Raw genomic sequence first — 21718 nt, forward strand, 5'->3', positions numbered from 1 at the left:
ACGTGCCAGGGAAAACATCCCCAGCCTATTCAGCCTCTCCCTATAAGCTCAAATCCTCCAACTCTGGCAACATCCTTGTAAATCTTTTCTGAACCCTTTCAAGTTTCACAACATCTTTCCAATAGGAAGGAGACCAGAATTGCGGCCTAACCGATGCCCTGTACAGCCGCAACATGGCTTCCTAACTCCTGTACTCAATACTCTGACCGATTAAAGGAAAGCATACCAAACGCCGCCTTCACTATCCGATCTACCTGCGACTCCACTTTCAAGGAGCTATGAACCTGCACTCCAAGGTCTCTTTGTTCAGCAACACTCCCTCGGACCTTACCATTAAGTGTATAAGTCCTGCTAAGATTTGCTTTTCCAAAATACAGCACCTCGCATTTATCTGAACTAAACTCCATCTGCTACTTCTCAGCCCATGGCCCATCTGGTCAAGATCCTGTTGTAATCTGAGGTAACCTTCTTTGCCGTCCACTACACCTCCAATTTTGGTGTCATCTGCAAACTTACTAACTGTACATCTTATGCTCACATCCAAATCATTTATGTAAATGACAAGTAGAGCACCCAGCACCGATCCTTGTGGCACTCCACTGGTCACAGGCCTCCAGTCTGAAAAACAGCCCTCCACCACCACCCTCTGTCTTCTACCTTTTGAACCAGTTCTGTATCCAAGTAGCTCGTTCTCCTTGTATTCAGTAAGATCTAACCTTGCCAATCAGTCTCCCATGGGGATCCTTGTCGAACGCCTTACTGAAGTCCATATAGATCACATCAATTGCTCTGCCCTCGTCAATCCTCTTTGTTACTTCCTCAAAAACTCAATCAAGTTTGTGAGACATGATTTCCCACGCACAAAGCCATGTTGACTATCCCGAATCAGTCCATGCCTTTCCAAATACATGTACATCCTGACCCTCAGGATTCCCTCCAACAACTTGCCCACCACCGAGGTCAGGCTCACTGGTCTATAGTTCCCTGGCTTGTCTTTACTGCCCTTCTTAAACAGTGGCACCACGTTAGCCAACCTCCACCCTTCCCGCACCTCACCTGTGACTATCGATGATACAAATATCTCAGCAAGAGGGCCACTTCTCTAGCTTCCCACAGAGTTCTAGGGTACACCTGATCAGGTCCTGGGGATTTATCCACATTTATACGTTTCAAGACATCCAGCACTTCCTCCTCTGTAATATGGACATTTTGCACGATGTCACCATCTATTTCCCTACAGTCTGTCTTTCATATCCTTTTCCACAGTAAATACTGATTCAAGATACTCATTTAGTATCACCCCCATTTTCTGCGGCTCCGCACAAAGGCCACCTTGCTGATCTTTGAGGGGCCCTATTCTCTCCCTAGTTACCCTTTTGTCCATAATATATTTGTAAAAACCGTTTGGATTCTCCTTAATTCTATTTGCTAAAGCTATCTCATGTCCCCTTCTTGCCCTTCTGATTTCGCCCTTAAGTATACTCCTACTTCCTTTATACTCTTATAAGAATTCACTTGATCTATCCTGTCTATACCTTACATATGTTTCCTTCTTTTTCTTAACCTCAATTTCTTTAGTCATCCAGCTTTCCCTATACCTACCAGCCTTTCCTTTCACCCTGACAGGAATATACTTTCTCTGGATTCTTCTTATCCCATTTCTGAAGGCTTCCCATTTTCCAGCCGTCCCTTTACCTGCGAACATCTGCCTCCAATTAGCTTTTGAAAGTTATTACCTAATGCTGTCAGAATTAGCCTTTCTCCAATTTAGAACTTCAACTTTTAGATCTGGTCTATCCTTTTCCATCACTATTTTAAATCTAATAGAATTATGGTCGCTGGCCTCGAAGTGCTCCCCCACTGACACCTCAGTCCCCTGCCCTACCTTATTTCCCAAGAGTAGGTCAAGTTTTGCACCTTCTCTAGTAGGTACATCCACATACTGAATCAGAAAATTGTCTTAGACACACTTAACAAATTCTCTCCATCGAAACCCTTAACACGATGGATGTCCCAGTCTATGTTTGGAAAGTTAAAATCCCCTACCATAACCACCTTATTATTCTTACAGATAGCTGAGATCTCCTTACAAGTTTGTTTCTCAATTTCTCTCCGACTATTAGGTGGTCTATAATAAAATCTCAATAAGGTGATCATCCCTTTCTTACTTCTCAGTTCCACCCAAATAACGTCCCAGGATGTATTTCTGGGAATATCCTCCCTCAGCACAGCTGTAATGCTATCCCTTATCAAAAATGCCACTCCCCCTCCCCTCTTGCCTCCCTTTCTATCCTTCCTGTAGCATTTGTAATTAGTCTCCAAACTGCACTTCATCTCCCTCTACAACTGAGAAATTGATTGTGAGAAGCAAATGCAAAACAAAGTTTTTAAAAACATGAGTTAGTCTCTGGTTATCCCCCAAAGGAGTATTTGGAGGATAGGATAGTCGTAAAGGTAGAATTCAAATGTCAGGTGAGAGCTATCTACAGCAAAGCATAAGGCCCTTTTTGGTCCAAAGAGTATGTGCCTATTACTCTAATCCTGTTTTCCAGCACTTAACTTTGTACTCTTATGGTGTCAAGCCTGTAGCTAGATACTATTTAAATGTTAGGAGGATTTCTGCCTCTACCATCCTTGCAAACCATTTGGCCCATCAAGTCTGCTTCACCATTCAATCATGGCTGATATGTTTCTCAACTCCATTCTCCTGCTTTCTCTTTGTAAGCCTTGATCCCCTCATTCATCAAGAACCTATCTATCTTAAATACACCTTAATGACTTGGCCTCCACGCTCCTCAATCATTTCCACAGATTAATCTCCCCTTAGCTGACAAAACCTTCACCTCTGTTCTAAAGAGCCACCTTTCACTCTGACGCTGTGCCCCTGGATCCTTGTCTCTTCTAGCAGAGACAATGTCTGCATGTCCACTCTATCCAGGCCTCAGTATTCTGTAAGTTTCAATGAGATTCTGCCCTCGTCCTCCTTAATTCCATTGAATGCAGACCCAGAGTCCTCAACCAGTCTGCATTTGACAAACCTTTCCTCCCCGGGATCGTTCTTTTAACTGGAGACCCTCCAATATCAGCACATCTTTCCCTAGATATGGGGCCCAGAACTGCTCACAGCATTCCAAATGTGGTCAGACCAGAACCTTAAACAGCCTCAGCAGTATATCTCTGCTCTTGTGTCCCTACTGAAATGAATGCTGATATTGCATTTGTCTTCCTAATTGCCAACTGAGCCTACAAGTTAACCTTGAAGAGAATTCTGACCTAGCACTCCCAGGTCACTTTGTTTCAGATTTCCAAAGCTTCTTCCCCATTCAGAATATAATCTGTGTCTTAATTCTTCCTGCCAAAGTGCATAACCTCTCACTTTTCCACGTTGTATTCCATCTGCCACTTTGCCCACTTTCCCAGCCTATCCAAGTCCTTTTGCAGCCTCCCTGTTCCCTCAACACCCTGTTCCTCCACCTATTTTTGTGCCATCTTCAAACTTAGCAACAACACACTCTGGTTTATTCATCCAGATTGTTAATATATAATATGATTAGTTGTGGTCCCAACACTGACTCCTGTAGAACTCCAGTAGTCATCAGCTGTCTTCCTGAAGAAAAAACATGTATCACCACATTCTCTGCCTTTTGCCAGTCTTCCAGTCCTCGATCCATGCCACTACCTTGTTCCCAAGACCATGGGCTCTTATTCAGCAGTCTCCATGCAGCGTCTTGTCAGAGGCCTTCTGGAGATCCAACTAGATCACGCCACTGGCGCTCCTTTGTCTAATTTGCTTATTACCTCCTCAAAGAATTCTAACAAACCTATCAGGCATGACCTCCCCTTGACAAAGTTTAGATTAGAGTGGTGTTGGAAAAGCTCAGCAGGTCAGGCAGCATCTGAGGAGCAGGAAAATCGACGTTTTGGTCAAAAGCCATTCATCAGGAATAGAGGCAAGAAGCCTCCAGGGTGGAGGCATTTAGCGGTTAGGCCACTTTTGGAATATGGTGTGCACTTCTGGTCTCCCTCCTATCAGAAGGATGATGTGAAACTTGAAAGGGTTCAGAAAAGATTTACAAGTTTGTGGGCCAGGGTTGGAGCTGTAGGGAGATGCTGAATCGGCTGGGGCTCTTTTCCTTGAAGCATTGGAGGCTGAGGGGTGACCTTCTAGAGGTTTATAAAATCATGAGGGGCATGGATAGGATAAACAGACAAGGTCTTTTCCCTGGGGTGGGGGAGTCCAGAACTAGAGGGCATTGATTTAGGGTGAGAGGGGAAAGATATAAAAGAGACCTAAGAGGCAACTTTTTCACGCAGAGGGTGGTACGTGTATGGAATGAGCTGCCAGAGGATGTGGTGCAGGCTGGTACAATTGCAACATTTAAGAGGCATTTGGATGGGTATATGAATAGGAAGGGTTTGGAGGGAAATGGGCCAAGTGCTGCAACTGGGACTAGATTAAATTAGGATATCTGGTCGGCATGGATGTGTTTGTTTCCATGCTATACATCTCTGACTCTAAGTATGTGCAGCTTTGGCACCCTGAGCCCCCTATTCTAACCTGCCACAATTCTCCTTCCCTCTCTGTATTTACTCTTCCCTGAGGCCTATGCTGCAGCCAGCCCAAAGCGTTGAGACACAGTAGAAGCTCAGTGCTCGTGGCTGGGAAATGTGGTTGTGAATTTTAGTCTCGGCTTTCCCTCTTTGAAGCCCCCATTAGGTGGGAGGCTGGTGCCCTCTGGCATTCCGATCCTCACTTGATAGTTCAGGCCTCCCTGCGGTTTAGACTGCTCTCACCCCAACAGAACTCTGCAGCAGCATGGTGGGAGTTGGAGTGTAATGCTGGTAAAGCACATTCCTGATGAAGGGCTTGTGCCCGAAATGTCGACTCCTGCTCCGGATACTGCCTGACCGGCTGTGCTTTTCCAGCACCACACCCTTTGACTCTGATCTCCAGCATCTGCAATCCTCACTTTTTTCTCCTAGCAACATGGTAGGAGCAGATTCCATTCTTCAGTGATCTCGAGAACGCTGGGCCTCCCAGACCATTTCACATCTAGTGGAGTCAGCACGGGATGAGGCAGTGAGACGTTTGGGATTTGGAGAAAGAATTAGCACTTCCCTTTAGAAAATGAATGGGAACTTCAGACTTTGTAAGCAAAGCTAAGCCAAGGAATACTTGGCTTGTGATTTATCAAGAAATCGAAAGTAACAAAAAGGTGAGATAAACGCTGACATGAAATTTTCACATTTTTTAAAAATGTCATCATTGTTTTGCAGAATAGACTTGCTGGGACCAAAGGGCCTGAGAGTTTTACTGGGTGCACGAGGGATTCTTGGTGCTATCGCAATGATGCTGTTCTTCTATGCAATTCAGCAGATGCCTTTGGCTGATGCTACTGTCATCATGTTTAGTAACCCTGTCTTTGTCAGCGTTTTCGCGTGGATTTTTCTGAAGGAGCGCTGCACTTTGTGGGATCCGATCTTCACTGTGTTCACCTTAATCGGGGTGGTCCTTATTGCCCGACCCCCGTTCCTTTTCGGCTCCCGGGTTTCGGGACTGGAAAGCGACTCCAAGAATCGGATGAAGGGGACTGCCGCCGCTTTTGGGGGCGCGATCTGTGCAGCCCTGACCCTGACGGTCATCCGCAAAATGGGCAAATCCGTCAGCTATCTGCTTTCAATCTGGTACTACTCGGTGACTGGATTCATTCTGTCCGTGATTGTGGTCTCAGTCCTTCAGGTATGGAGCCTACCCTTCTGCGGGTTGGATCGGTTGTTTTTACTCTTGATCGGTCTCTGCGGATTAGGAGGGCAAATCTTCCTCACCAAAGCCTTGCAGATTGAGAAGGCTGCATCCGTGGCCCTGATGAAGACCATCGAAGTGATGCTGGCCTTCCTGTTACAGTATTTATTCCTGAGTTATACCCCAAGCTGGTGGAGTTTGGGAGGAGCGCTCTGTGTGATGCTTGGCACCTCTGGCGTGGCTTTCCAAAAATGGTACACCACCATGCACAACAGCAAGACCATGTGCAGTGCCAATTAACTGTGGCCTAATCTATTGTGATGTGGATCTGCTGAGGGAGCATCACTGAAATGTAAATGTAACCGCTACTAGAGTGCTTAACCAGGTTACTCAAAAAGGACAAGGTTGCTTGGGGAACTCCTTTCTGAATACTCCATTATAGTCCTATCCTTGACTGAGATTTTCTCAGGATGACGCTGCAAGGAAAACAATTGTTTCAATTTTGGGTCTTTAAAATGTTTTTTGCATAAATCCATTAGTGTTTTGGTAACCTATTTTATAATTCTAACTGATGAGCAATTGTGACAAGAATGTCTCATCAATAATGGTAGATTTTTATTTTGCATTCTGTCTTAAGTTTGGAAAATTGCTGTCTGTACCCTTTTCAGAGTTCATTTAAGCTGCCTTTGACCTTTTTGTGGATGTTGCTCATGGCTCAGTACTAGCTTCACTGCCACTTAAGAGCCTCAGATTGAGCACCAATCTCAAGACTGACTTCTATATCCTCAGCTGGCCTTTACAGCACAGAGTGTGCTGCATGTTGGAGGTTGCCTCTCTTCACCTGAAGTGATTAATTGAGGCCTTGCTTACCCCCTTTTTATGGCTGTAAAAGATCTTTCAACACTACTGAAAGGATAGCAGACAGGTTGTCCTGGTGTCACAGTCAACATTGAGCTGTAAAAGTGCCCGAATATCTGGTTGTTTTTATTTCAATGTTGCTTGAGAGAACTGACTTCAGTTCAAAAGTGTGCTGTCAGTTGTGAAAATCTTTGGCATGTCTGAAAGGCATTCTATAAATTAAGTTATTTCTCTTAGTATTCTGATTTAGCTCTTGAACAATAGATGTATGATGTTCTGTAATGAGTATAGAATTCTGGATGTACGTTTGCTCGCTGAGCTGGAAGGTTCATTTTCAGACATTTCGTCACCAAAGTAGGTAACATCTTCCGTGAGCCTCCATACGAAGCCAAGTATAGATTATTTAACTTCCAAAATGTTTGATGGAAGTGATCCTTAAAAATGAATCGAACTTCAGAGCTGGGTGAAAATTATTACAGCTGAAGGGTAACCACAATACAGCCATTCTGCACATCTGCAACTATTATACATTGTGTATAAATGTATTGATTATTAAACCAATTATTAAAGTTGCTAGCCTTTTACAACACATTCCAAACAGTAAACTGCTGGACACTGTTAAGTTTTCATTTTCTCTGTGTGGAACACCAAATATCACTGTATGCTATACTTTAGAGAAATAAATAATCAGGCCACTGGGACGCACATAGAAAAGCACTATTGAATTTGCAAAGAGTATTTTGCTACTTTTGGCCAGTCCCTGCAACACACTATTTTGTAGCAAATACAAAATGCGCACATGTGGAGGGTCAAATTTTAATATATAGTTAATTGAATATAATTAATTTGAATTATATTTATAATAACCTGCAACTTAGTACTATTTATTTATTTCTTGTGTTAAACAGCCTTCTTTCATAGTAGATGAAGCAGAGCAGTTTGTTTTGTGAATTGTAAGAAGGGCAAAAAAAAACTTGAGTATTGTGCAATTATTTTGTTTTCTTCCTCCACTCCCACAGTTTAAAGCCAGCAGAGATTTGGAGGTGATGTCGCTGTTTTGATGTTTAACACGTTAGATCAAATTCCTCTTTTTTTTAAAAAAGAACGTGAATTGTTGGAAAATAAAACTGTTACTTCTACTTAAACTAGCAGTCAGAGAAATTTGAGTCTGCCTCATTGTTGCATATTATCTTTGCTTCCAGTAATTTCCAGGCTTTGGCCCCCCTCTCCTAATGTAGCCTCCTGTAGGCTTATTAGAGACAAAACTAGATAACCCTCCCCACTTGTGAGAAAGAAGTGGTGCATGATGACCCTGAGGTGCAAAGGTCAAGGATTTGAGTATTACTATGGTTTACAGATGTACTGTCAAATGTACAGCTGTATAAAGTAATAACACTCTCTTCCATTGTCACAGTATATGGGCTAAATATGAATGATTTAGTCTACAGGTGGATTTTGTTTGACTGGAGCCGATTAGTGTTACAAGTCAAAACTGCTTTTCAACAAAAAATGTTTTTTGTTAGAAACACGAATTGTGAATTTCACAAGGATTTTTCTTCAAGTCAGTTTTACAGCTCTCAAGCCACTCCTTTTTTAATCCTTTGATCTGTCTATAATGTTCCCCTCTTCCGTTCCCTGTCACGTATACCATTACTGTATTTCACTGCTATTGATTAACCACTGGTTTTAATTTGTTTCTGTTGCTTCTGTTTTGCCTGGCTGCCTTTTCCACTCCCCCTCCCCCCCCAAATTATTATGGCAAAGATGCATGTGGCTTCAAACATTGTACTCTTCACCAATTCTCAGCTCTTGTGCATATCCAGTTTTTAATCATGTTGCCTTTTATGGTCAGCTTTCTGGCCTTGAGCTATGGAAATCTCATCTTAAACATCTTGACATTAGTGTTAAATCCACCTTAAAAATTGAGAAAGAGGTAGGGTTTTGGATCACCTGCCCTAACATCTTCCTGTGATTGGGGATCAGACTTTGTATGCTAACACTCCTGTGAAGAACCTTGGAATCTCTGTTAAACATGCTGTGTAAGTGCAAGTCGTTGTCTTTCTAACCATCTAATTAATTTTCTATAAAGCTATTCTATTGTGAGCTGGAGTATCGGTAAGGGTTTATGAACGATGTACACTGCAATGGGGATTGAAATGGGGACTGGGGTAACCCTGGATAAATGATTCAGTGCTGCTTACTATTCTGTTTATTACTATCAAATTTAATTAAGTGTGGGAGATAGGTATATAGCTGTTATTTTGTTTCTTTAATTAAAACTACATAAAGTCTTTCCGGTGTGAGCAGCTGCACTAGTAAAAACTGTACCCGATGAGGATTTACCATGTGTAGAATGTCATTTTGGCCATAGACGCATTTACTCTGGATAAATCTGTATGCAGTTTGCTCCAGTGACTGACATGTTTATTTAACATATATTAGCTGTAATTGGGCACTAGCCTTCGCAAAGAATACATCACAAAGTAAAATTTACTCCCCTCTTCCTTCAGAATTTTAATAGATGTTGTGATTTGGTCTGCATGTAAATCCATTGCTGAATTCTGGGAGTCATTAATGTCTTCCACAAATGGTTAAAGCACAGTCACCTACAAAAATAGAAATTGCTGGAAAAGCTCAGCGAGTCTGGCAGCACCTGTGGAGAGAAATCCGTTAACGTTTCCTCAGATTTAGTCGCCTCCGTTGAAGAAAGACTTGTTAAGGGCAATTGGTATTTTGGGAATTCTCAGAGTATTCGTCCTAGACCCAATGATTTTAGGCTCTTGTCACTACCCCTGTTGCTAAACATGCTTAATGTGTTGTTCTAAGGTGTGAACCCTTTTCATTGTTTCTCTGTCCCCCTTGAATTTTCTCTCTCAGTTCATTACCACAAGTTCGCTGTCCCTTTTTTTGCTTCTCAATATTGTTCTACTTCCTAGTTCCTCCTTGATGATAAATAGCTGTATTACCACATTGCTATAAACCTGTGATGGCTAAGTGCACATGTAAAAAAAAACCATCAACTTAAATTGAGGATTTGGTGACTGACCTTTTGCTGCAAAATTACTGAACGACTTCTTGTATTTAAACACTTTCCTCTGTGAATGATGAATAAACTAAGTTTTTTGATTATAATAGTGGTAGGAGCCTGCTGCTCCCACTTGTACAATCAGTTGGACTTTTCAGTTCAGTCAATGGAGAGAAAATTCAGGTTGGGTTTTTATTGGATGAATGGTCTGTGTGAATATGTAATTTGTTTTGTCCATGGTAACCATGTGGTACTGGTCACGTGGCCAGCACAGACTAACCAGAGGCAGAAGGAAATGATACAGCCACATTTTTGGACAGTGATAAACAGAAGATGGTCAGGAATAAATCCACCAAAGAATTTGGAAGAACCTAGTTTATGTAAAGAGTAGTAGAATATAGCATGCTATTAGGGGTTCTTGAGGGGAGTAGTATAGAAGCATTTAAAGAAAAGCTGATAACCATAAGAGGAAGAAACATGGAAGGTTACACTAAGAGGGGAGGCTCCTGCGCAATGTAAAGGCCAGGATAGACCAAATGGGCTGAATGGCCTCATCCTGCGCTGCAAATTCAATGCACTATCTGCAATCACTTAGACAACCTTAAAACTTTTGTTCACGAAGAAGATGACATGAAGAATGAGGGTTTGATGGGAAAAATAGGGAAAGGTGTGTCCTATTGGAGTACATTGTTCAGTCAGGATCCATGAAGATGTGGAGCCTGAGGCTAGGATTGGGGAAGTGAACAGAGTAGCCCATATTGTGGCTCCATGGTGTGTTGTGGTATGATAGGCCTGTGCTGATCATCCAACTGAATGCCATGGTAATCGTCCAAATTGTGGAAAACTTTTATCATCAAATATTCACTACAAGTTTGTAATTTTACACCAGACTTTTAATAATATTCTTAGTCATGACATTAGTTATTTTCAAGTATTTTCAAAACTTTTAAAAATATATATTTTCAAATAATGTTTTGAGGAAAATGTGATATTTTTCTTAATCTACTTTGTCAGAAGATTCTATATTTGAATTAGATTTCTCATTGAAATATTTGTTTCTAATTATTGGGCATAAATACCTTTAATAAAATGTTTGTCTATCTCAATAAACATGAAACATTTCACATGGAAGTCTGTGGTTGATTTGTCTGTTTTTGTTTGTTATCATATGGTTGGACTGTTTCTGCTGATGTTCTGCAACGTAACATTCCTCAGGCTGTTATTCTGCTCCTTTCCCTGAATCACTTCCTCAGTTTTACATTTGCAGCTTTAAAAGAAATGTGACCTCCTGTCTCTGTGGATGGTCGAGCAGCCAGTAAGTGGCTGAGTGGAAATGACACCGCAACCCTTCGAGTAATTTCTGCTGTTGGTTTCCTGTTCAGAACTGCCCTCTGTAAGGAAATTTAAGGGTGGAGGGAAAAGGCAGGAAAGTGGAGATGATGATTATCGGATCAGTCACGAGCTTATTGAATGGTGGAACAGACTCTGGGCTGAATGGCCTACTTCTGTTCCTGCATTTTATTTATCCTGGGAACCTATCCCAACTTGTCAAACATTTACACTATTAGCCTCCAGCCTTTTGCAAACGCCCTCAGCAGATTGTGTGGATTCAAATCTTCTTGTATAATAGCAGCTATGTTGCTTTTGAAACCCTGCAATCCTTTCAGCACACTCTTAGAGTGATTGCAGTCTGCAGAGTAGGTAATGGTTAACCTTTCCTTGCAGTTTTCCATTTGGGGTCAGCCCAAACACAATCTCTGACACAGGGGAAGCTGAGGAGGGGGCAAGGATTCTGTGCATTTTCCACATACAATGTCCCCAGCACCTTCTGAGAGATGTGCACTGAGCACAAAGCAGTACAGGTCTTTGTTCACCTTTAAATTCACAAGCCCCTCTTCTAATAATGGGAAGGGCCTGACATCAATCCCTGTACCATGTCTGAAGTTGGCAATCTCATCTGGGTTTGCCAAATCTGTGGGAAAAGGCATGCATTTCAGATTAGCCCCATGTTGCAATGTTAGTGCTGTTGGTATTTCAATCATTGGCATTCCCATTCCCATTTCATTTTGATGCAAGATCAGATCTCTCCCTTGGTCAGTCGATGCCTGTACCTATTTATGGTATTTTCTACATGCCATTTTGGGACAGATGGAACTCCTGCTCCATTAGTGGATTAGGGCATAGTTTCCATTCATTAAATGAAATGTTAAAAATCTCCACAACACCAGGTTATAGTCAAACAGATTTATTTCGAAGCACTGCTCCTTCATTAGATAGTTCATCAACTACGCTTCCAAATAAACCTGTTTGACTATAACCTGGTATTGTGTGAAATTTGACTTTGTCCACCCCAGTTCAACACTGGCTCCTCCAAATCATGGCTTAAATGAAATGATTAGATGCGCATACTGCAACATGCCTCTAGATGGCAATATTGGCTAGTATGTTATCTAGACGACTAGGCCAATTCTCCAATTAAGATGTTTCCTGAGGTAGTTAACATGGAGGTGGGGATGCCTTTTGTCACTTGCCCACATTGCAACAGTGCCTTTACAGTCAATTAAGTAGTTTATTTAAAGTGCTTTGAGATACCCTAAGGAAGTATTATAACATGCTTGCAATTTAATATTTAAAAATAATGAATAAAACTGTGGATGGATAGTGTCACGGCTGTTGAAGGAGATTTCGCACTCTCTCAATCCCACTCCTCCACAGTCAAAATTAATTGATTTTTGCGGTTCCTGATATTGCCAATCAAATGCCTTCTTTATAAAAGACTTTATTATAAATTTTAACAACTTTATTTAATAATGCAAACCTGGTTTGTAGTGTGAAAATATTAATGTTTAGTCAAAATGCACACACTGTAGAAGGGAAGAATTGATTTCTGTCTACACAGATTCACCATTGTGGGGGGGGGGGGGGGGGAGATTTAGTCGTGATTTTGGTTGCTACAAGCTGTGCCTGTCACCCTGCTCTGAAGCTGCAGGAGGGGTGCTACAGTTCAGTGGACACCTCATTGGCAAATCGCAGGCACTGATCCTGGCTGCACTGAGGGTAGAAGTTCACTCGAATACGTTTGGCCAATAAGCCTTTTACCTTGAAGGCCAAAACAAAGAGAAGGTGCAGAATATTCGGATGGTAGTCAGTCTGACATTCTGATGCGTGAAGACCAATATCACTAAACACAACCGCTGCCCATGGGGTGTTTGCCAGGACAGCTTGCTCAGGAAGCACTATTTCAAGGATTCTTCTGGATGCTATTCCAGAGCACAGTTAGGGTGCAGGTTGAACCAGGCTCCCACCAATTCTGGTCAGGAAGCCCGACTTGTCTGAAAAGTTTTGAGAACTTATGAACAAATGTTTGACCTACCATGAGGAAACTGACACGTGGTCTCCTGCCCAATTACCATTTCCAGTGTGGTTTTCCAAAAGCTGCAGACAGGCTATCACAACGTGGTTTTCCAGAAACAGGAGAGCTGAGCCGCAAGCTCTTTTTCTTCCATAGGCACGCCTTTGACTGAAACATCTGGACAATTGCAGATGAGAACGTTCACACCTGTATATGTGCTGGTCAATGAAAGCCAACACAGGGTCGTTACCCTTTTTGAAGGAGAATGTACATGACCAGAGAGTAAATGCCAACTCAGAGGGGGGCATGCCCAAACACTGGATCGTGATGCCAACTTGCCAGGAGAGCGCAGGGAATGGGACTAAGATTGAGTATCCCCAGCCATCCAGTGGGGAAACCTGCAAGCAGCTTCTCTCACCCGCATTTCAAGGAGCAACACATCTTTACGTCTCTCTCTCTCTGTCATCCAGAGGGTGCACAATCACAGAGCAATTGTAAACGGGACAAAGTCCTAACCTCTCACCCTCCCCTCCCCACCCACCCTGGGAATACTGCCATGGCATATATCCCATTTGTCCCACCCTCCCCTCCCAGCCCACCTGGGAATACTGTTAGGGCATATATCTAATGCCTGCTACTTATTCACACACCTGTAACTCCCTACCAAATGTTGGACCCATTGAACACAGCAGCTGCATTAACATTAACAAAACTAAGACGATGAAGAGGGAGGGGAGGAGAAGGAATGAGCAACTGCAGCATTTTGCTCCTTGTCTTAATCAATAGCAACTTTGGCCCTTACCAAGGATCCCCTGACATGGGTGTCCATGGAGAGTGATACAAACCTTACACATTGGTAGGTTCAGTATCATCACTAAATTTTCATTCTTACATCATGTACTTGCAGGCCTGTCAATGACAGTATTCTCAGGTGGACTGGGAGGGGAGGGTGAGAAAAGTGGGATATATGCCTTGTCAATATTTCCAGGGTGGGCTGGGTGGATAGGACTTTGTCCCATTTATAATTGCTTTGTGATTGTGATCCAAACAGTGGGTGGCATGGTAGCTCAGTGGTTAGCACTGCTGCATCACAGCACCAGGGTCACAGGTTTGATTCCAGCCTCCGGCGACTGCTGCGTGGGTTTCCTCCGGGTGCTCCGGTTTCCTCCCACAATCCAAAGATGTGCAGGTCAGGTGAATTGGCCATGCTAAATTGCGCATAGTGTTAGGCGCATTAGTCAGAGGGAAATGGGTCTGGGTGGGTTACTCTTCGGAAGGTTGGTGTGGACTGGGGCTGGGCCGAAGGGCCTGTTGCCACACTGTAAGGAATCTAATCTAATCCACAGGCCTGTCAGTGACCCAATGTGAACAATTGCACACTCATTCCCCACCACCACCTTACCTTCACCATCACCACTGCTGATGACCTCATCTGATCCTTCTTGTGAAAGATTTATGAATGAATGGAAATGGATGGTTATTGCTGATAGACCTTAAACACCTTTAATATGCAGCTATTGTTAAACTCAACTAGGTAAAAACAATGACTGCCGATGCTGGAAACCAGATTTTGGATTCGTGGTGCTGGAAGAGCACAGCAGTTCAGGCAGCATCAGGGGAGCAGCGAAATCGACGTTCCGGGCAAAAGCCCTTCATCAGGAACTGCTGTGTTCTTCCAGCACCACTAATCCAAAAGCTATTGTTAAACGTCAATTCAAAGTTCTTCAGAGCAATAGTTTTTGGCAATTTCAGTTTCGATCTCTTGTTTCAGGTGTGCACTGGCTGTTTAAACACGTGAACAGGTCCCACCAACACAGATCTTCAAGCCCTCATTTGAAAAATGATTTGTTGCAAGATGGCGATGTTAAACTTGAGCTTTGACTATTTCAGTCACAAACTCCCCTGTTTGTATATAATTTCCCTCCATAACTTCCCATAGCCCTCTCCTTTCATCTCCCAACCCCTCTGCTCTTCTCAAGTTCCAAACCACACCCCAACTCTGACACTGGCCCCTTCTCCACCTCTTTGATATGTCTGTACCAATCCCATTGAGCCCTCCATTCCTAACCTCAAAATTACACCCTTATTCATTTCACCTACTCCTTCTCCCTTCTAACACACCAACTTATCCCATTGTGGTCTCGGTTTAGCTCTTACCCTTTCTTGTCCCCATGCCACTCCAACTGTTACTCTCTCCCCTGCAATGCAGCTTGCTTGCTCTGTTCCCCTAGTTCTCCCTGGTGACCCTGACAATCACTTTTCTTTCCACCCAGCTCAGTTGCCTGTCCTCCAATTTTGTCAACCCTTTTTCCAATTGATTCCCCCTTTAATTTAACCCCATGCTATGTTAGTTCCCCTTTATCGTTGTGGCTCCCTTGCCTGACCCAGTTCGATTAGCTAAAACCAGCCCATGTAGTTCCCTCCGCTGGACAGACTAGCAGCTCTCTGTTGAGCTGATGAACGTCCTGAACACCGTGAGTGTTTAAGGACAAACTGTTAGACTACTTGTGGATGAGACTCCTCCTGAACTGGTGGGTATGGGGAGGCTTCAGCCCTAACACTGTGGGCATTTGTGCAAAGAAACAGCCTGATCCTGAGGGAAGCCAAGTAATCTCCAGAGCTTGGGTGAGGCAGTGCACCACAACAGGTACTAGTTAGCTTTTGGCGTAGACACGTATCCCATTTGTAGCTCATGAATGCAAAACTGGCTCCCACCAATTCTGGTCAGGAAGCCCGACTTGTCTGAAAAGTTTTGAGAACTTATGAACAAATGTTTGACCTACCATGAGGAAACTGACACGTGGTCTCCTGCCCAATTACCATTTCCAGTGTGGTTTTCCAAAAGCTGCAGACAGGCTAGCAAGATTCCACCCAGTCTACTCTGTTTATGCCATCATAGAAATGCAGCCCTATTCACTATGCTGACAAGATCGGCTGGCAATGGTGACCCACAGGCTAACCTTGCCACAAAACACAATCAGACATCCTGGAGGGTCAATTGCTTCACTTCAAGCCCTTCCAAAATCAGGGACATTATAGGTAGAAGACCCGAGACATCAAGCTTGATTTTCTGGCAGTTTTAACCTAGGAGAGAAAACTGTTGTAAGGACTGTAGTGTCAGACTGAGTACTGCATAACATTCCATGAATATCTATTGTTGATTCATACAATGGGCCTCATTTAAAACCGAGTCTATCAAACACAGCTGCATAAACTCATTAACGTTTCCATACTTGGAAGGTGGAAGGAAATTGTTGTAGATTATTAGAGTGGAAGTGGCTGTTTAGAATGAGTAACACTTGCTATCCTGAATTATATTCTGTTATTGGCTGTCAGAATACTATTCTTGCCTGGTCTTATGTATTTTGCTAATTGGATTTTATAAGACCTGCAGCCATTTTTGTTCCCCAGATTTTCTATTAGCTGTGCCCCTGGGCCCTGTAATTGTATTATTTGAACCCTGGCAGTGTGATGGTATCCAAACATTATCACACACACATGTAGTAAGTCCCCATGTAAAATAGAGGAAAATACAAACGTTGCATCTTATTTCTGTTTTCATACAACTGCACGATCCTTTTACAATGCTGGCATGAAGATTAAAACACGCACTGGCACGGTGGCTCAGTGGTTAGCACTGCTGCCTCACATCGCCAGGGACCTGGGTTCGATTCCACACTTGGGCTACTGTCTGTGCAGAGATTGTATGTTCTTCCTGCGTCTGTGAGGGTTCCCTCCCACAGTCCAAAGACGTGTAGGTTAGGGTGGACTGGCCTTGCTAAATTGCCTGTAGTGTACAAATCAGGTGGGTTAGCCATGGGGAATGCAGGATTACAAGGGTAGGGTTGCGGGTTTGTGTGGGATGCCCTTCAGAAGGTTAGTGTGGATTCGATGGGCTGAATGGCCTCTTCTCACATTGTAGGGATTCTGATGGATTGGTGCTGGACTCTTCTGAAGAGTTCAATAGCATTTGAGGGTCACACAGCCTGCAGGAAGGGTAACACATGCACAGAGGAAGGATAGGTCAAAACGTCATGTTAAAGTCTGTAACCTCCTAGGGGCATTCAAGTGACCCTTAACCTTCACTTCAGCCAGGATTAGTCTCTGCAATGAAGTGTCCACTGTTGAGCTGCAGATGGGGGATACCAGAGTGGACTGAGGGGTGGCACAGCACATAGCCACCAAGATCAATGTGGTTCTTGAATTCTTGCCTCAGGACCATTCCAGGTTGCAGTCAGCAACCTTTCAGTTTGTTGTGTATCACTGCATTAGTGAGAGTGACATAGTTTACAAAAGTGCTGCGGACTGCAGAGTCAGCTTTCTAACGAGAGAGAAGTAAGAGGAATGGTATGTTGCTTTGATGGAGGTGATAAAATTCCCAATGCTGCAGAAGGCATTAGCTGAGAGCTTCATGAAGGGAATCTTTACAAAAGTGATTGCAAATAGCCGAAAAGTGGTTGGAAAGCAGACCATTTAGCCCATCAAGGCCACACCGACCCTCTGAAGAGCATCCACTCAGACCCACTCCCCTACCCTGTCCCCAAGCATTTCCCATGGTTAACCCACCTAGCCTTTACATCTCCAGACACTATGGAACAATTTAGCATGGCCAATCCATCTAACCTGCACATCTTTGGAGAAATGGGGAGAAAACCCATACAGACACAGGGAGAATGTGCAAACTCCACACAGACAGTCACACAAGAGTGGAATCGAAACCAGGTCCCTGATGCTATGGGGCAGCAATGCTAACCACTGAACCATTGTGGGAAGGACCAGAATAAAATGTAATAATATGTGGTCAGACTGGTGGAATCAGTGGATTTCATTATATGGACGTGGTCAAGGCACATTTAGTGCATCCTCTTGCAGCACTGCATCCAGTCATGTCTCAGGGTTGACTGTGCACTAATATCCTGAGTCATATTCCCCTAGTCATAATACTCATTAAAATCCGAGAAGGCGATTGTTATGAGAAACTGAAGAGGAAAGTGCAAGACCACAAGCTGTGGAGAAATCAGCAGAGGCCCTGCCCTCAGGCAGATCACTAACTACAGCAATCCGTTCAGAACTCAACGTCAATATAGGATTTCCACAAGCAACTACTTAAGTAATCTTGGAGGCTTGTGTGAGCAAGAGTTTTAAACATATCTGAGTTCTGTTATTTAAATCAGCGAATCAGATTTGTGCAGGTTTGATGAGATGTTATTTTGCTTTGATACTCTTTTCTAAATACTAAAAAATCTGGAGAAGTAGTCTATAGTCTAACATAGTTAAAAATCACACAACACCAAGTTATAGTCCAACAGGTGTTGTGTGATTTGTAACTTTCTAAACCTCAGTCCAACACTGGCACCTCTACGTCATAGTCTAACATAATAAGAAAGCACAAAGACATTCACAAGTGTTGTCCAGTGTGCACTCTACTGATGATTGTGGGAAATGGTTTGACCTAACTTGCACTAACCCATTCCAAGCAAAGCACAAAGACGTAAGCTTTGGATTACAAGGGGATCAAGGCTTGCTTTCATTTCTAGAAATTCCTATTGTGTCGCCGCACTCACAGGGAGTATGGGTTAGCAAAGCATAGGCCTTCACCTGGTTATCGCTCCATCAGTTTTAATGAAGAGGAAATCAGGGAGTGCAGATTGAGAAAGTATTGTAGATAAATTAAGATTATTTTACTGGCTGCTTTGTTTTTCAACACGCCTTCTTAGCATTGGCATTCCTTGCAGACACATAAGGCAAGAAATAAGTCATACGCCAAAATGCTATCATCTCATTGTAAGACACATGTCTGAGAAGGGATTTACATGCCTGGCATCATTTCCAGTGAAAGATGCCAGAGGTAGCAGGAAACTGACTGAAAGGCCCTTGAGGCATTCCAGTGTGTAACTCCAATGGAAAAATCTAAACTGCAGTTTTGGAAATGTGTGCCAAGATTACTGTAATATTCAATGGAAAGACTGGCAAAATTCACATCTTCTCGGTGTATCCTATGTTAAACAGCTGGCATTCAAATATCTTACCTTTTAATATCCAGGTCTGCCCCCAGAGTGGTCAGCTGATTGTAATCCAGGCTTTTGGAAGTTGGAATAGTTAAGAGTGGCTGACATGCCTCATCATTGAGAGGGACAGAAGAGGATAGCATTGACTATTGAGGCCAGTAAATGGTGCATGTCTGTATAACACATTAGCTGGGATTACAGTACCAGCCAAGACTGGCCCACCCATGTGACAGCTATGAACACTCCGACCTGGCTCACTCCTACAGATGGTAACTGGCCCAACCAGACTAAAGCCCCTCTTTTCTGTCGAGACCTACAAATCTGACTTAATTTTTCCAGATATTGCCATCTTTAAACATTTGTCAGACATCGATATTGAAATACTATACTTAAAACATTTTAGAAACAAATTTACTGCAAGAAAGTAATAAAAATCAGTTCCTGAAAAGTGATTCTAAAACGTACACATTGGCTGCTGCTCTGGTCTTTATGCACTACCAGTACAGCTGGAGAAGTTGGGACATTCCATATGTCTGTGAGTCTCGCCCCATAATGTAAGGCTAACCCAGCTGCAGCGGTTGACAAAATTTCTAGCATATAATGTATTTGGAACCCGCCAAAGACACCAGCAGGATTTCCCACATCACAGACTCTTAAAAGGCTACTGGCTGCCCATAAAGCTGTTATTTGTGTTGAACTACTGAAAACGACTGGGCATGCACAATGGCATACCTTTGCTGGATTTCCTGTAACAGCAATATGTAGCTCAATTTGGAGGAAGTTACACAGCTTGAGAGTTCAGCCAGGGCAGCATGTGGCAGGGTGGCAGGGCATACCAGTTGCCCTAACCTGTGCACAGCTGTGCAATATTGTTGGCAGGCAGCGCACAGATGCCAGGATAAGTAAATGTAAATGTGACAAGCTAGTTTATTTGCTGGTTGCTATAAAAGTGGTACAGCACCAGACACACATAGGCATAGTGCCAACTGCAGTTACAGTCATAGAGTTATAGAGCTGCACAACACGGAAACAGATCCTTCAGTCCAACTCGTCCATGCAGACCAGATACTCTATATTAATCTGGTCCCATTTGCCAGTATTTGGCTCATATCCCTCTAAACCCTTCCTGTCCAGATGCCTTTTAAATATTATAATTGTACCAGCCTCCACCACTTCCTCTGGCAGCTCATTCCACACACGCACCACCCTCTGCGTGAAAATGTTGCCCCTTAGGTCCCCTTTAAATCTTTCCCCTCTTACCTTAAACCTATGCCCTCTAGTTTTGGACTCTCCAACCTTGGGGAAAGGACCTGTCTATTTATCCTATCCATGCCTCTCATGATTTTATAAACGTTTATAAGGTCACCCCTCAGCCTCTGATGCTCCAGAGAAAATAGCTCAGGCCATTTCAGCCTTTCCCTGCAACTCAAATCCTCCAACCCTGGCAACATCCTTGTAAGTCTTTTCTAAACCCTTTCTTTCCTATAGCAAGGAGACCAGAATTAAATGCAGTATTCCAAAAGTGGCCTTGCCAATGTCATGAACAGCCGCAACATGACCTCCCAATTCTTATACTCAATGGTCTGACCAATAAAGGTAAGCATACCAAAAGCCTCTTTCACTATCCTATCTACCCATTTCAAGGAAGTCTGAACCTGCACTCCAAGGTGTCTTTGTTTATGAACGCACAAGCATTCTATGTCACTTGGTCATGTTGCTATCTCATGGTGCTACTTATGTAGGCCATTAAATAGATCAAGAATCAAGCACTTAGTTACAGGCACAAAGCTGCTTCCAACTGCATGGTCAGGCATTCATATAAGGTGTAGGTTATCAACACAAACAGTGTTATATTTAATGACAAAGGCCTGGTATCATCCCTCTGGCCCAACAATCTTCAACAGCTTCAACAATCACCTTCCCTCCATTAGAAAGTCAGAATTGGGGATAGTTGCTGATGATTGCACAATGTTCAGCACCATTCACAGCTCCATTAAAGAATGGTACAAATACCACCTCTAGGTGGCACAAACAGCATACTGAGAGGAAGCTGCCATTACTCAGAGGTGACAGAAATGTTTATAATGAGATTAACAAGTGGATGGTTTTCCAATGGGAAACTGTCAATTCTTATTGCCTGTGGGATGGCTTTGCCAAGTTATTTGCATAGTGTCCAGGAGATTAATTCCTGAAAACATTGGGAAGATTAAAACAGCGCTTAAAGTGTTAGCGATGTAATCATGTTACAGCCAACACACGTTTTAAAGTTCGCTCTTTAGAAACAGCATCCCCAATTCGTCATTATCATTACAGCGAATTTCCTAACAAAGCACACTTTATAGCAGAACAACCTGTACTTGAAAAAACAAATGTAAATTCGTAAAATAATGTGTACAATTTCCTTGGCGATACATCAAAATGACATCCATAAAGTACACATCTGCACTTGCTGTTAAAGCAAGCACGAAAAGGGAAAATAGAGTATGTGAGGTACCAGCCTCTGTTGCCCCAGATCCCACATGAATCCCCACTCCCTCCCCAGAGGAGGAGCCAGGAGGGAGTGCAAGAGCTACTGGCTGAGGCAGCACAAGAGGTAGGTTGTAATTGGTTTGCGTGAGGTCTGTTTCAGTCACGGCACGGCTTGTTGTAGCTGTATCAGCTTTCACTGTAGTGCACACCCTCTATTAATGACATATTCTCCTGCTGCATCACCTTGCAAGATCAAAAACTTG

At 43.1% G+C, this 21718-nt stretch overlaps 1 protein-coding gene across 1 annotated transcript in view; it reads left to right on the top strand.

Annotated features, from left to right (window-relative positions):
- slc35g1 (solute carrier family 35 member G1) overlaps positions 1–10685 on the top strand; it is a 47241-nt gene extending 36556 nt beyond the window's left edge. Inside the window, exon 3 of the mRNA XM_072557764.1 lies at positions 5278–10685. Within this exon, the coding sequence (XP_072413865.1) occupies positions 5278–6043 (766 nt within the window). The 3' untranslated portion in view covers positions 6044–10685. The remainder of the gene's footprint in view (positions 1–5277) is intronic.
- The last annotated feature ends 11033 nt before the right edge of the window (positions 10686–21718 follow it).

Source organism: Chiloscyllium punctatum, chromosome 38 (genome assembly GCF_047496795.1).
Source record: "Chiloscyllium punctatum isolate Juve2018m chromosome 38, sChiPun1.3, whole genome shotgun sequence".
NCBI lineage: Eukaryota > Metazoa > Chordata > Chondrichthyes > Orectolobiformes > Hemiscylliidae > Chiloscyllium > Chiloscyllium punctatum.